At 46.4% G+C, this 15,363-nt stretch overlaps 1 protein-coding gene across 1 annotated transcript in view; it reads left to right on the top strand.

Moving 5' to 3' along the window:
- Positions 1–4,769: 4,769 nt before the first annotated feature.
- Positions 4,770–15,363, top strand: part of GLG1 (golgi glycoprotein 1) — an 88,056-nt gene continuing 77,462 nt past the window's right edge. Inside the window, exon 1 of the mRNA XM_063334174.1 lies at positions 4,770–5,143. Within this exon, the coding sequence (XP_063190244.1) occupies positions 4,826–5,143 (318 nt within the window). The 5' untranslated portion in view covers positions 4,770–4,825. The remainder of the gene's footprint in view (positions 5,144–15,363) is intronic.

Raw genomic sequence — 15,363 nt, 5'->3', positions numbered from 1 at the left:
TTAGGCAAGAAGCCACTCTGTGGCTATTTCTGCCTCTGTCTCTGGGAAGATTTTGTTATCGTGGAGGAGGGCGGCCCCTTGGCAATTCCTGTAGTAAATCTGATGCGTGGTGATAGGTGAAGCTGGGTAGCGCTGTGCTTCCTGCACAGGCAGTTTTTTAATTTGTTTTTATTTTTCCAGGCTGTTGCAAGGGAGCACCTCTCCTAATTTTTTAATTCTTGAAAAAAAAAAAAACAAAAAAAAAACCACAACAGGCCTGAGGGACAGCGGGACAGTGTTGGCCAGAGCTGGCTAGGGGTGGCAGCTTGGTGTTATTTTATTTCAATAAAAATAATCCAAAATGCTGCGGAGGACAAAAGGGAGCGTTAACAAAGTGTGAGCGAAGAAGTGAGTGCAGCTCCGTGTGCCTGCACACAACCTTTGCTTGGCTCTGGCTGCGCCTGCCGCTTCCCCGAGGGCAGAAAAGCGGCTATTTTATGCGTCCCGAACCAAATTGGATTAAAACCAGGCCATGCAGCAAGTGAAACAAGCAGCTTAATCCAAACCTGGTTACGCTGAGGTAGCCAGAGCATCCCCGGGGCATTTCATTTCAGTCTCCTTTTTTGGTTTGCAAGGAGCCCTGGCCAAATTTTCTGCTAATGTAGATGAGCACATTTTCTACTAAGGCACTAAATCCCATAACAGCCCTGGCTTTCTGCTGGTTTGTGAGGAGCGAGACTATGCGGAAAAGGAGTTCAGGGAGGAGGAAGGCGGGGGGTGAGGGGGGGGAAGAAGGAGCGAGAAAACTCACATTTTCTGTTGGGTTTGATTTGCGTGGAACAAGTAAACGGGGAAGAACAGATTTCACTGCCCAGAGAGGCAGGGGGAAAGGGGCGAGGGCTCCCCTGATGGGATGGCACTTCTGACTTTTATTAGCAAATCTGCAGTTTCCAGCTGAATTGTGAATTAGCTGAGTGTTCAGACCTGCTTCGAGTCCAGCCCCATCCCTAAATATTGCGGAGTTACCTGCAAAATCCCACAGAGGGGGGTCACAGCTCCTTGGCCACTGCCCTCCCTTGTGAGCGCTCAGCCCGCAAAGTCAAGCGTGTTGGTGTGAACAGCCTCCCTGAGTTAAGATAACGATATTTATTGTTGTTTGGTTGCTTTTGAGATAAAGATATTTCAAGATAATGCTGAGAAGGCAGAACTGTGGGTGCCTTGCGTGTTACCGAGCACGGGGTGCTGCGGGGTGGGTGCCCGCAGGAAACTCGTGCTCTGGTACAGGGGAGGAGTTCATCACATAAAAAAAACTTATCTAGTCCTTGGGACAAACTTAGCAGGTAACAGACCCTGTCCAGCCCGTGCTGGTCAAGAGGAAAAAAAAAAAAAGAAGTCTCAAACTAATTTCAGTGATTATCCCACCCAGTGAAGCGTGATTAATTTGAGGGTCCAGGGGTTCTTAGTCTCACATCAAGTCCAATTTGGCGTTTCCGCTCACGGCAGAGGTGGCGGAAGGGGGAGCGAGCCCCCCGTCCCTCAGACGGCATCACGCTGGGAGCAGCGCTGAGTGCTTGGCTTGAAGGCAGAAGCCGCGCTGGGAAAGAATTGTGGCAGGTTGGAGGAAGAGTTGGAAACTTGCCCACTTTTAATTCCTTTTTTTTAGAGGTAGGTGCTCACTGCAACACAGAGCTGTATAAATGGGGGGTGGGGTGGGCAACAGGCTCTCCAGGAATGACCTGGGGCTTCCAGTGCTTCGTGAAGCAAAGATGTGTCAACAGCATCGCTCCTTTGTGAAAAACACAAATGTCACGTCGGGCTGGATGAAGAGTTGGGCGTAAGAGGCACAGAGCTCCCCTTGCGCTCGCTCACGAGGTTATAACTGGAATATTGTCTCCTGTTTGTCTGCAGCTTCCTCGGAAGCTAAATCCTGCCATGGGCATCTGGTTGTTTCCTAACGTGGATGAGCAACGGTGCTGCGGGACTCTGACCTACAAGAAAAGCTGAAATAAAGTGGGGCTGAACCTGTGTGTGTTGTGCAAATAAAACACAGAATACCAGGCCTTAGCCATCAGGAAAAAGCGATGAATGGTAACGGTAACGAAGCACCTGAGTGGGTTCTCCGCAGTAGCGTGTGATGGTCAGTTGGGACAGGCAGCGCTGAAGTTTTGGGGGACCCTTAGCACTGGAGGGGGGCAGCTGAGCCAGTCTGTGTGAGAGGGAGAGCGTGCTGTGTGAGGAGCCAGCCGAGATTCAGAACGGTGCCCATGGGAGCGAGCAGTCTGTATCCAATTAAAAATTGGAGCATCTCCTCTGCGTGGACCAGGGAGGAGCCTTCCTTCTTCCCAAGGCGGTGAGCTGGAGGGCGAGGACACTGCTGGGAAGGAACGAGAGGCGTCCCCAGCAGCTTGGCTCACCCCTGCCTCTCTCTGCGAAGCTGGGGGCTGTATAAATGGGTTTTGTTCCTTGAAGTGGTGAGGCTGAAATGTGCTGCCCGCTCCAAAAGCAGGCGGCTGCAAGCACTTAATGCAGCACCCAGCGTCTGAGCGCCTTGCTGGTAAAACACTTAAGATGTGGCAATAAGGCAGCGAGCCCGTGCGGAAACAGAGGGGCTGCAGGTGCTGTGATGAGCCTCTGGGGTTATTTGCACGGGCAGAGATGTCGCTACCTGCAAAGAAATAACCTCTTCCTTCTCTAACTCGCTGCATGGACACGGTGACTGTAGGGCTCTTCATGAAACGCTGATTTAATGGCGGGTTGCGCAGGGTGTTAAAAGCCAAGGTCGGGAGGAAGTTTCCGCTGAGCTCAGCAGAAGGATGGGGCGAGTCTCTGGAGAGCACCAAAGGCTGTGGGAAGGAGAAGGGAGCCGTATCCCTGCTCCCCTCTGTCCTTGTCCTGCGATGGATGGAGGAGCGGAGCCAGCTCTTGCACTGGGCCAGCTCTTCAAACAGCTTCCACTAAGCCAAACAGGCTGCCAAGCATGGATGGATTTCACTGGCTTTTGTTTTCAAGCGTTCCCAGCTGCGCGGCCCTGGGTGCCAGCACAAAGCCACTTTCCCGAGCGCTGTGTCCCAGCATGATACTCAAAGGCAAGAAGCGTGGGGACTTTGCTGGCTGATCCCCCCCTCCTGTTCTCATCTCCACTCGGTCGAGGCGGATGCAGGTTGGTGGCCACGGTGGGCTCCAGCTTGCTCTGGTGTGGGTAAGATGGCTGGTGGCATCCCCAAAAGGAAGGCTTTGCCCAGGCAGGATGCAGCAACCTGGGGCGAGAAGGGAAGAGCCCTACAGCTCGGCTTCGTCCCAGCTCACCAAGCCATGGCAGACCCATGGAGTGCCCTGGCATCCAGGCAAACGCCTCTGATTTTGGACCGATGCCGGCTTGTGCTGGGAAAACTGCTCCTGGAGTCAACCAAGCAGAGGAATTGAGATGGGATTCTCCCTGGCCCCTGTTTCCATCTGCTGTTGGAAGCAAAGATTTTGTGGCAGACCCATCCCGTGAGGGTGCTGTGAGCTGGTCCAGTGAGATCCTGCTGCTGGGAGACTCTGAGGGCACCCAAAAAGCCTGTGTTTGCTGGGCTGGTGGTGGACCTGTGTTCTATCGCTGCTGCTGACCTAGCACCCTGACGGGTATTTTTTTACTGAGAAATTCAGCGGTCTCGCTGCCGGGGCGGAGGGGGCCACGGCACTACCAAAACACCACTGCAGCAGAGGTTGCAGATACGGCTTTTAGATCATCCGCCACCAAATTCAGCATCCAGCTCCCCCTTATTGCCCTCGCAGGAACTTGTAGATCCCATCTACAATGGGATCAGCCACTGTAGATCCCGCTCAGGGGACGAGATCACTCTTACTGGAGCGCCCGTTTCTCTTCATCTTTGCATCTTTCCATGAAGAAAGGCCGGCGCCGCAATCGAGCATGACATGCCAAATCCCAGCCCCAAAACGGAGGGTCCTGCCCTGAAAGGGCAGGAGGTGCAGCCAACCCACCAAGCCCTCAAACAAGCAGACTGGTGGCACCTCCAAAATGTGATTTTTCTGCCCTTTTTTGGCTGCCTGCTCCCTGAAGGGTACCCCAGGGCTGGGCTACCCCGGCCTCTCAGCCCTTGCCCCACGAGCATTCAGGCAGCCATGAGTCGACATTTTTCTTTTCTTTTTCCCCACAATGTTTCATTCAAGTTTGGGGGGATTTATTGAACAGCTATTCAATATTTTTTCTTCATTGTTCTGCATGCGGCCCCAGGTTTTGTTAGTCCAACCCTGCTGCAAGCACCATTTCCTCACAGCCTTTCCTCCGCCCTCCATCACCAGGGCAGCCAAGAGCTTCTCAGGCGTTCAATGACCATCCCCAACGCCCCGAGGAGGGCACTAAGAGGTCCATTTCATGGGTGGGAACCAAGAGATTTTGGGCAAAAACTGGCCGCAGCTTCTGCATTCCTGCTGTGGGGAGGTGTGGGGCCGGGCCAACTTCTCTGAGGGGGGTGTGTGTGTGCTGGGGGCACGGCCCCTCGCATCCCCTGCCACCGTCCTGTGGGGCTGATGGGCTCAGGGGGCCACCGTGGGGCTGTGATGGCGGCTGGGGGTCGTGATGGCCGTCGGGGGCTGTGATGGCGGCTGGGGGACGTAATGGCGGTCGGGGGCCATGATGGCGCCTCGACGTCCTGAAGCGGCGGCAGGAGGGGCGGGGGCGAAAGGGGCGGGGCAAACTGAAACCCCGCCCATTCGCCCCGCAGGGAGGCGTGGCACGGGGAAAGGGGCGAGGCGCGGTGACGTCAGCCGGCGCGCTGATTTGCATACGGCGTGCGTGCCGCTAGGTGGGCGGGCTGGCTGCGCCGGAGGTGGCGGATTCAAGATGGCGCCGTGCGGACGTGTCCGGAGCCGTTGCCCGGGCCCGGCGCTCCTCTTGCTCCTGGCGCTGGCGGCACGGCCCGCGGCGGGCGGCGGCCTTTCTCCCGTAGGCCCCGCCGCCGGCGGCAACCCGCCCTTAGCGGTGCAGGCGGTAGGGCCTGGCGCGCCGGGCCCGCGGGTTCCCCGCGGCGGAGGCGGTTCGGGCAGCGGGTGGAAGCTGTCGGAGGAGGCGGTGTGCCGGGAAGACGTGGTGCGGCTCTGCTCCAAGCACAGCTGGGCCAACAACCTCGCCGTCCTCGAGTGCCTGCAGGACGTCCGTGAGGTGAGGGCCGGGCCCCGGGGCCGGGCCTACCCACCGCGGCGGCGGCGAACAAAGAGCGGGGCTCCGCGCCGCCCCGCCGCCGCTCCGCCCGCCCTTATTTACCTCAGAATTTTGGTTTTTAAAAGTGGGGGTTGCTTGTAGGCAGGCGCCGGCCGCGCTTCCCGGCCTGTGGTGGGAAGTAGCTGTGGAGGTTTGGTGTGAGGGGGGACGGGACGGTGAGGGGGGACGCTGAGGGCAGGGGGCCCCGGGGGAGCGTACCGCACTTTCTTGGCACCCCTGGACTCTGCGCTGCCGCCCCAGCAGCGCCCTCCTGGGAGGGAGAGGTGCCGGTGGGGTGGCTTTGTTTTGGCTTCGGTGCCTCAGAGGTGTGGGGAGAGCCCCGTGTGGCGCCGAGGAAAGGTGCCTGGCTGGCAACGACCTGAGAAGATTTATATTCAGGTTCATATATTCCCCCGCTTCGCGTAGAGCTCAGCTGCGGAGGTGGTTGGTTTCCAGTGCTTGTTTGTGCATGTATTGGACTAGATACACAATCTGTAGACCTGGCTTAGTTTCTGCGGGGAGGTTGGCTGGGCAGTCCGTTGTTCCCAAGCATTTCCCGTGAGTGGTTTAAGTGTAACTCAAGAAAAAAAAAAAGAGTTGCCACCTCAGGGTCTTTTCTAGCCCCATCGTTTCATTCATTCAGTTTGAAAGAAGGGGGAAGCGTCTTTGAGCCGATTTGTTATGGAGGTCTCTTTCGTTCTTGGCTTCTCTGCTGTGAAGTCCAGGAATGTCCAGCTGGGTCAGTTTTAACGGTGTTTTATCTATCAAGTGGCAAACGCAGTCAGGGAAAACCTGTGCTCTTTTCTCATCCGTCATTGCAGAGACAGCAGATGGCAGTGACTTAGTGGTTACTCTCATCAAGGGGGAGTCTTGAACCAATAACTGTCAGTGATTACTTCCTTGCTTAAAATCCAAAAATAATTTGGACTTTTGTCTAACTTCATGTTTTAGTTTGGGGCAGGTAGTTTAGTAAGACACTCATGGCAGAGTTTTTAAACGAGTCCTGATGCAACATCTGTCACTGTTACAAAGCGCTCTGATATTTGCTTTATGAATAACTTTTCCCTTACTGTTTTTTCCACCTGCCTGTGACCTTTTGGGCCCCCTGATAGGGAGGTGCTATCTCAGAAGCTGCCCTTAAAGGAGGTGGCTCACAAGCTACTAGCCTGCCAAAAAGGCAAGCTCTTGTTGTTCCTTTCTTTCCAGTTCTGTGGCCCCTCCCTTCTCTTTTCATAGTTCTGATGCTTATTGGTTTTCTGCCATTTTGCTGAGGTGAACCTTTTTATCATCTAGTTTATCATCTTTCTGCTGGAATGGTTTTGTCGTTTTACTGAGTTAGGCAGGCTCACAAAGGGAGGTGAATGCAGGGCTAGGGCACAAGGGTGTGCAGGGAGAAGCCAAAGCTGAAGGGATGCTTTGCATCACAGTTTATTTTCAGCAAGTACAAGCACTGACATTGGTTCTGCATATCTCACAAAAACTCCACTCTCTTTTGACTGTTAAGTCTTGCTTGCCGTCTTCCTTTCCCCCTTTCGAAGCTAGCCTTCTTGTCAGTAGTTTGCAGGCTCTTGGTCTTGTCTAGCTGTAATGCTGTCTGATACCCAGCGCCGAAGGTGAATGGTTTCCTGGGGTGACATCCCAGGTGTCGATAGGACGTCTCGGGGTTGTTTGGGATTGAGTTTTCTCTCTGAAGGTGCCTGCCTGCAGCCTTGTCCTTATTTGTCTGTCAGCCTGTAAGGAGCCCTGTCAGCTGGTCTTACACTTAACGGTTTGCCTGCTGTATCGCAGATGTGGTGGGCTGGATCCTGACGTAAAAGTGACTTCCCAGAGTGCTGCTCTGAGAAATTAATTAAAATAACTGACTTCTCTGTATCCCTACTGTTTAACTCTTGATATTTAGGCTCTAAGTAAAAATATTGAGTTGTAAACATTGGGTGGCACATGGGGTGATAGGGAACCGGGTCAAATGTTGTCTCAGACGTTTCCTTGGTATTGGAGGTGACAGCAGAGGAAATAAGTGACATATTGGCTGTTGTTGATAGAGCTTTTCATTTTGACCCTAGAGCATCTGATAGCTTGTTTGGACAATACCAGAAAAGTGGCTGTTACATTTTAAAATGGATGGGGAACTAGTCTTAAGTCATACAAGCCCATGAAAAAAAAGTTGGGCTATAGTAAATGGAGGGTTTGGGGGAGTTGCTGTGCGTCCAATAGCATCAGTGAGGATGGTATTTAGGTGCTGCTTTGCTACAAGTAGCACGTAAGACTTTTAGATGCACTTAGGCTGTGGAAGCAGCCTTTCTTCCATAGGTGTTTAAGATGATCTTATTTTACTCATAAGAAATATTCTTCTAAAATGGGAAAACCTTCAATTTGAAACCAGGAGCCTTACTAAGAGCCACTTAGATTATCAGTTGATTTTTCTTCTTGGTGGAAAAGCTAGGACGCTAGCTTTTGTTGTTTCAGGGGAAACGACTACTTGAAACCTTTCCTTTGAGTCCATAAACTACAGAGGAAAGAAAAGATGTGCTTGTTTTGTTATCTAGTGTGAATGCTGATTTATTACCATGGGTGTCCTTAAAGTAAGTTCTCCCTTGTTCTTGCTGGGTGGTTCTCCTGAATCTAAATAACAGGAGTGTTGAGTCTGTGGTTGACTGGTGGTACAGCGGCCTGTCTTTTGAGGTGAATGTTGAGAGAAGCTGTTTAACACAAATACTCAGCTGAGAGTTGTTTGAAACAAGAGAAAACAGTAAGAAAATAACCAAAATCCTGAATTTTAAAGTTTTGGTCTTGAGAGGTTACTTGTAGACTGTCAATTTAAGGTATTATCAACACAGATGTGTAAGCACTGCATATTTTTAGCATTCTTTTTTTATAAAAAAAAAAAAACCAAAACACAAAGCACCAGACTCCCAGACTGATATCATATACTTTGCCACTGATTTTCCACGAAGTCAATGAAATGCTTAACTGATGTGGTGCACAGTCCACTTCTGCAGGTGCAGAACTCTTGTGAAAGATAGAAATCAAGGGTCAATCGTGCTTTTCTGCTTCCTTTCCTTGTAGGAGAATGGAAATGGTGCTCCTTAATTGGAGGAGGTAGTGGTCAGAACTGGGCAGCTTAATCATCTTTGACTGTATTCAGAAAATAGAATCAAACGCAGGTTTTGGTGCATTTTCCAGATGAATTAATTTCTTTCTAGTTAAAATTATTTGTGCACTAGATACATTACTGTTTTGAGTCACTTAAGTTTTGTCATCAACATTTTAATTGTTATCCAAATAACTTTATGCCAAGATATAAAAAGAGTAGAATGGAGGGGTGTATATTTCTGTTTTTTTAAAAATGAGTGTTTAAGTTGTTTTTTTCTGAAATGATTCTGGTTGCTAGCCTGTTTCTAGAGACTTCGGAGCTTGCATTTCACTCAACATAAACTGCAGCCTTTAAGCCCTTTTTTATGGGCTGCCTATTAAACTAATTTTCATGGTGGTTATAGTATAAATAAACCCATGAAATATTAATATATTTGCTAGGTAAAAATTCTTGCATGATTAATGATGATTTGCATTTAAAACATGACTGAGTTGTTGAATTTGAGGTAGGAAACATGAGCAGGTATGAAAATATCTTAACTGGTGTAGCTTTCTTTTGTGGCTTATTAGTGAGTGTAATTTTAATGTTAAAACATACCTTAGGTCTGATTAACCAGTGAATTAACTTGATGTCATAATTGTTGAGCTTTACTTGCATTGCATTTGTAGAGGTTAGGTAATATTTAAAGCGTTATATCCTTCTATATAACCCTAATGCATTATAGGCTAAATAATTTTTCTAAGATCAAATAGTCCTGGTTAAGTTGGGGTTAGAGATCAAAGTTTTGGACTCCCGCTACTTTCTTCATCCTGAGTGGTTCTGTTTCTTTGGTAACACCTTTATGGTAGGGACGGTATAATTGAGCCTGAATGCTGTGCTCTCTGGGGAAAAATAAGGCTGTCTTGATGTTGAGGATTGGGTTAAGAATAAAACAAGTTGATCTTAAAAGCTGTGTGCTTTAAGAATAGTATTTTTCCTGTTATTTCAGATGCACAGTCAGCGTAAAAGGCCAGAAAATTCATTTGATGTGACTTAGAGACTAGGAACCGTGTGACACTCGGTGCATTGGAACTGGTGCGTTTCTTCCATGTAAATGTTTTATTCCTCATTCTGTATCTACCTGAGCTCCTTAAGTGATCTGATAAAATAGTGCCAGTGAAATTACCTAAGTTCTAAAATTATAGATGGAAAAGAGAAACCAGACAATAATGTGTGCTTGGGGTCTTCATATCTTTTGGTAATACTGTAGTTGTAGGGAAAGTCATGTGTGCGCAGTCCTGTGCTTGTTCTCTACTTTCTTGCTAAAGCTATTGGAATTGTGAAGGCCTCCCTGGAGTTTTTTGGTTGCATAGAGGTGGATAAGTATCATCTGTTCCAGTAGCTCCATTTATTTTAATTTTTCCCCTTTTTTGTCTCTGTAATATACTGAGTTGAAGGACAAAGGTTTTGTTTTGACTCTGCGTGTGACGTTGTCTCATATTTGAGCACGTACTCATGTTATTTCCGTCTCTCGCAGCTTTCCCATGAACAAGCAAAGGCTGGCATTTAAAGTACCTTTTTTGAGATGTCTGGGCTGTGGCAGCAAATGACTGTTTACCTGTCCAGAGCTGTAAGTAATTGAGGGCTGTGGATTAAACATAGCACAGGGGTGGGCTAGTTTTTAGGAAATGCAAATAGTGAAGATGCTGTTTACTGAGTTGGCCATCTCCTTCAGTCCTTATGGTTTGTTTTTATCCCACGAAACCTCTAGGCATTCTCCCTGGCTTTTGGGTGAGCTCTTTTGAATGTTTCTCAGGGTGGTAAGTACGTAGCTGTGGGATGGAGGCTGTTCTAGTTCTCTGATCATTACTATTGCAAAGGAGTAGGCAGTTAGTATTCTGGTGATGCTCTTACAGTGCCTACAGCATTATTATCTGGTTCAGATATCAACACGCAAAGGGGTTTGTTTTTTTTAAATGCAGTGATCAGAAACCTGGAAAACATACCATAAGCTTTGCCAAGGACTTTGCTTACACCCGCTTTTCTAAGGGATATTGACCTGGTGATGATTCAAAGCCACCTGCACAGCGCATGGGAGTTTAGGAACTCATATCCTTAAGACAAAAAAAAAAGGAGAATTCTTACCTGTAGTTGAAGTTTAGCTAAGTTAAAGTAAAAATGTGTTTTGATTTTTAAGAGATTGAGTTTATTATTGGGCTGTAACTGAATGCCAGAATCTGTATGAGTCGAACCCTGTGCATCTGTATTATAAATTTTCAGATACTATTCAGTCTCAAACTGAATTTAACGAAGAATTTACAGTGGTTTGTACATTATGCACATTAATTTGAGTGGTCAAGACCGGTCCCTTCTGCTTCTAACATTCATAAGGTGGACGATGGCTCCGTCAATGTCAGTGGAAGGGAGTGGTTGGACCTAGGAGGAAGGGATTGAGGTTATGAAGTTTTGAAAAAAACATATGACAACAGCAAAAGAGAATGATGGAGACAAGGCTGTAACACTCAGAAGTTTTTTCTCCTGAGGCTTAGCTTCTTAAGTGAGATTAGCCAAATTTTTTTGTTCTGAAGTTCTTGTTTTTCCTAGTGTTCGGATAGTGTAAGCCCAGTTTCCTCCTGGCCTTTGTAGCTAAGCCTTAAAGTAAAATTCTGAGTACACTTTAAAAGTCTGATTTGTATTTGGGTTACTTTGGCGTCAGCCTTTGGCTTCATCTCAGGATGTGGCAATATTTAAAAGTACCCTTTTCGTCTTACTAAAGGCATGTGTGAGCTGACTAGAGGGTAAGATGGGCTCTCTCCTGACAGGTTCTGGACTTACTGTCTTGTGAACAGAACATTAAACACACGTTCTTAGTTCTCTATATCCTCAGCGATCTTAACATCACTGTGCTTCTGCTGATATGAGAGAGTTCTTTTTGTGGGTTTTGGAGGTGGGGTGTGTTTGCTTTTTTTTTTTTTTTACTTTTGTGCTGTTCTTGGCATGCTGATACTTGTGGTAGTTGGTTATATATCAGTTTGGCCTGGGATGTTTGGCTTAATAAAAGGGATTATCTTACAAGTCTGCTTCCTCTAGTGAGCTGGCACTCCTGTCCTGCTGCGGCTCTGAATACCGAGGAGGAAAGGAACGGAAATGCAAGGGGAGAAGTAAGGTTCGATGCAGACTGTGAAGTCTGAGCTTGGCTCAGGATGAACTGAGAAAGCTGTGTTATGCAGAGGTCTGGCTATGGGGAGGTGATTTACTGAGCCAAATAGCTGAGTATATTGAAAGGCAGAGGCTCGGTCAGTTGTGACGTTGGGCAGCTACAGCTGGATTGTGTTTTTCCCGCTTGCATCCTCTCCTCCCTCATACTGGGGGAAAGGGAATCTCTCCAGCTCTGCTTTGGGTTGTCATGAGTGGACTGGAATGATTTTGGGGGAAGATAATTCTAGGCAAATTATCTGCTGTCTGTATTTTCTAATACAGAGATAATGTCTAGATATTGTTTATATTATAGCTTTCCTGCATGTGAGCACCGCTTCCTCGGTGGACTCGACTTGTTTTGGTCTTTGGAAAATGTATGCTTACTTTTGAAAAAGCTTTGCGGTTATTCTTCCTAATAATAAACCCCAAAGAATTGGATGAATAAAAGGTCTAGGTAATTGCCTTTTTATTTGAAATCTTGCCTCAAAATAGTTTTTTTGATCTTCTGACTAATCTAGTTTTAAGGTCTGTGAAGTTGGTTGCTATGGTATTAAAAACATTCAGTTCTGTTAGCTGATAATTTTTTGTCATCATGGGATACTTTCATTTTCTGATGTGTAGTTTATCAATATCCATAGCACTGTGTTAAGTGAGGAGTAGAGATCCTCCCTTCCCCAGGTACCAGCTTGTAGCGTAATGGCAGCCTCTCTTCATCAAGCTGGTGCATGAAACCCCACACTGTTCGGCTCCCCAGCAGAGGTGGCATTCATAAAAGCTGTGTCCTGCCACGCTGGTGTCTGAACGTCTGCAGTGCCGAGCTGAGGAATTTCCTTCAGTAGTTAGAGAGGTGTCTCTTTTCTCCACACTGCCTTTTTGGGGGTGTAGTGCCTGAGCTTGTCTTACTTTTTTTTCACCTTTGGATAAGTGTATCTTGTAGCTCTTAACAGCTTTGCAAGCTTAGATTTCATGTGTTTGCATTAGAGTGCATTACTTGGTTGTAGTACCTAAAATTTTGCCTTAACTGTACATTTGATATCTTTATTATTGTCAGTGCTGTGGCTTAAGACTAATGGTACACATCTAATATCTCTTTTGCCAGGTAACAACATAGAGACAAATGAACATTTATCATGCAGGACAGGAATGTTTATTTGCTGCGTTTGTTATTATTTGCATCTTGGCCTGAAACAATGAATAAGAACTGCTGAGGTGGCAAAAAGATAGTAGTTATTGTCATAAGTATTCATAGTTTCTCTACATGCCTGAAGTATTTTACTATTTTTATTTTACATTGTGTGCTCATCTGAAAAACTTCTTGTAGTTGTGTTACTTCTTGTGTTACTTGATTCTCGGGAGTTTTGAGTCTGTTCTAGAGAATGCAGCTGGTTATGTTGATATAATTAAGTACTTATATGTAACAGGGTAGGTTAATAACAAATAGCTGTTCGAGCCCTGCTATGCAAAATCATTCAGGCAAATGTGCTGTCTTTTGTTTAAAAAATAATGCCTAGCCTAATCCGGTGGCAAGTTTGCTGTCTAGATCTCTTGAATCATAGCAGGAGGCTCACCAGCCTTCATCACGCTCGGTAGTTTGCTAATTGAGAATTTCTTTTCTAGAGTGTCCTGTTAGTGCAGGAAAAAATACTTTCCACCAAGTGAACTGCAAAACAAACTCAGCAGAGCATGCATTCTTTCAAGTGTTGAAGTAATTGCCCTACAAAAAGTTTTGATAGAATTAAAAAAACAAAACCAACAAACCCTGCTTGGCTTGTAGACTTTCTGTAACAGTCTGGGCTTGATTTGAGGTGAGTCAGTTTCTGTCACACTGCTCTCAGCTGAGTTGAAATAAGATCTGGAAGAAACTTACAGTAAGCTCTTTCATTATTAAATTGATTTTTTTTTTTTGCTTCTGTCGATGTCTGTCTGTGTGGCCTAGCTACATATGTTATAAAATCAGAAAAACTAATCACCTTCAAGTAAAATCACCTCCACGCCACAGTTGTTATAATTTACAACATGAATTGTTCATGAGACTGCAATTCTTTAGTCATGTTCATGGTGATTTAAACAAATCAATATTAATGTGATCCTCGTGTTGTTGAATTCAGACAGGCTAGTCAAAATCTGGTCTCCATTGATACAAGGTCCTGAGGAAATGCAGGTGGAGACAGCTGCTGACCGTGAGTTTTATTTGTCAGGCATTTTATATTGCTATTCACGTATGACATTGTGTTGACTCTGCTGCTTTTTTTGATTGTTACTTTTGAACTGATGCTAGGAGCGTGGTATTTTTGATGCTTCAGTATTTGCGACACCTGAACGGTGAGATGTTGGGTCTGTCATCGAAACACAGCTATTCAAATTCATGATGACGTCTGTCTTACCTTACTGAAGTCTGTAAGAGTTGACTCTGTGTAAGCAACAAGTAGCTGATGCAGCCTTTTCTTGCTGCCAGTCTTCAGACCAAAAGTCCGGTCTGCTTTTCAGCAACGTGCGTACGTTGCAGCTAGCGTCACTAAAGAAGCGTGGAAAAGTCTTTGAGTTGCGTGTTACAGTTGGCAGCCGGAACTGTGTTCTTAATGAGTGCTGTAGCACAACATACTGGAAAACCTTTTTAGCCAGTGTGGACCTGGACAAACTCAGTATGCTGTAAAGTGTAGTTTGAATGGAAGATTTCTTATGGCAACCTTAATGATCCATTTTTTCCTGCTTAAAACAGTGAGGTGGGTTTTCTGCCACTGCTTCTGAGGCAAGGGTCCAGCAGGATAACGGGTCAGTGCTTACTGGAGGGAAGTATACGTTAGAAAATACTTAACAGCAGTTGCTGCTATGGAAAAAAACCAAAACAAAACCCCAAAACCAGAACTGTTTGAGTCACTATCTGTAGCAGAAGAAGTTGTGAACGTAGTAATATTGCTTATTTTTTTTTTTAACTGAAGGCTTCCAGGCAGCAATCATCAGCCACCTTCACTTGTTTTCTGTTTAGTTGTATGAAGCAACATTTTTTTCTTTCAAAGCTAAAACCCAAAAAGCTGAAATCTTAGTTTATGCTGTAAGTCTTCCCTGCATTTTTATGAAACTGAGAACTGGAATGGGACTCCCATGGCAAGTGTTTGTCCTGTCTCTAGGAATCCCAAGGATAACAGATAACAGCATCACCTGGGAGGGTGTGGTACTGGGGAACATACTTCTCCCTCAACTGATTCACAGCTCTAAAGGTGTATGCTCATTCTAATGTTGTTGTTAATAGCCTTAATTAGATGTATATGTGCAAGATACTAGTTGTGAAGGGATGTGATTCTGGACTTCCCTTGTAGAACACAAACAAAGCCTTGCTGTGTTTCCTATTTTTGCTTCATGACCCTTTAAGTGTGCTTTAGCAGGCACCAGACATACGGCGAACCATCTCTGACTGTTGACATAACAGCTGTGTATAGGGCAGACTTCCCTGGAGTAGCAAGGAGTTTGTTCTAGCTCAGGTACTCGGCAGTGTGGCTTGAGCTTGTCCACATCAAACCCCTTTCATGTGCTCTGAGGCTACATTGGCTTCCTTTCTATGAGCAGCTCATTGGTAAGGCCTACACAAAGGGAAAAGCATACAACAAGCCACAAACTACAGGGGTTTTTTGTTTCCCTCCCTTCCTCCAGGCATTTGTGAACTCCTCCGGTCTCCTGTAGTATAAAACCATAGTCTAAACTTGTTCTGCTAGGGAGAGTGCTTGTGGAATTTAAATTCTTCTCTTTGTATGTCAGCTCTTCCCAAAGTAATTTCCCCAAATACTTTCCTCCCTTGTGACATTCCAGTGAAATCCGTCATGATTTTGTGATGCCCTCAAAGATTATTTAATAAATATTGTCTTCTAATGTATGTTCTACTCTCTAGGGTTCACAGTATCTTAAACTTAGAATA

This window comes from Chroicocephalus ridibundus, chromosome 4 (assembly GCF_963924245.1).
Source record: "Chroicocephalus ridibundus chromosome 4, bChrRid1.1, whole genome shotgun sequence".
Taxonomy (NCBI): domain Eukaryota; kingdom Metazoa; phylum Chordata; class Aves; order Charadriiformes; family Laridae; genus Chroicocephalus; species Chroicocephalus ridibundus.
This window is presented reverse-complemented; position numbering and strand designations above follow the sequence as displayed.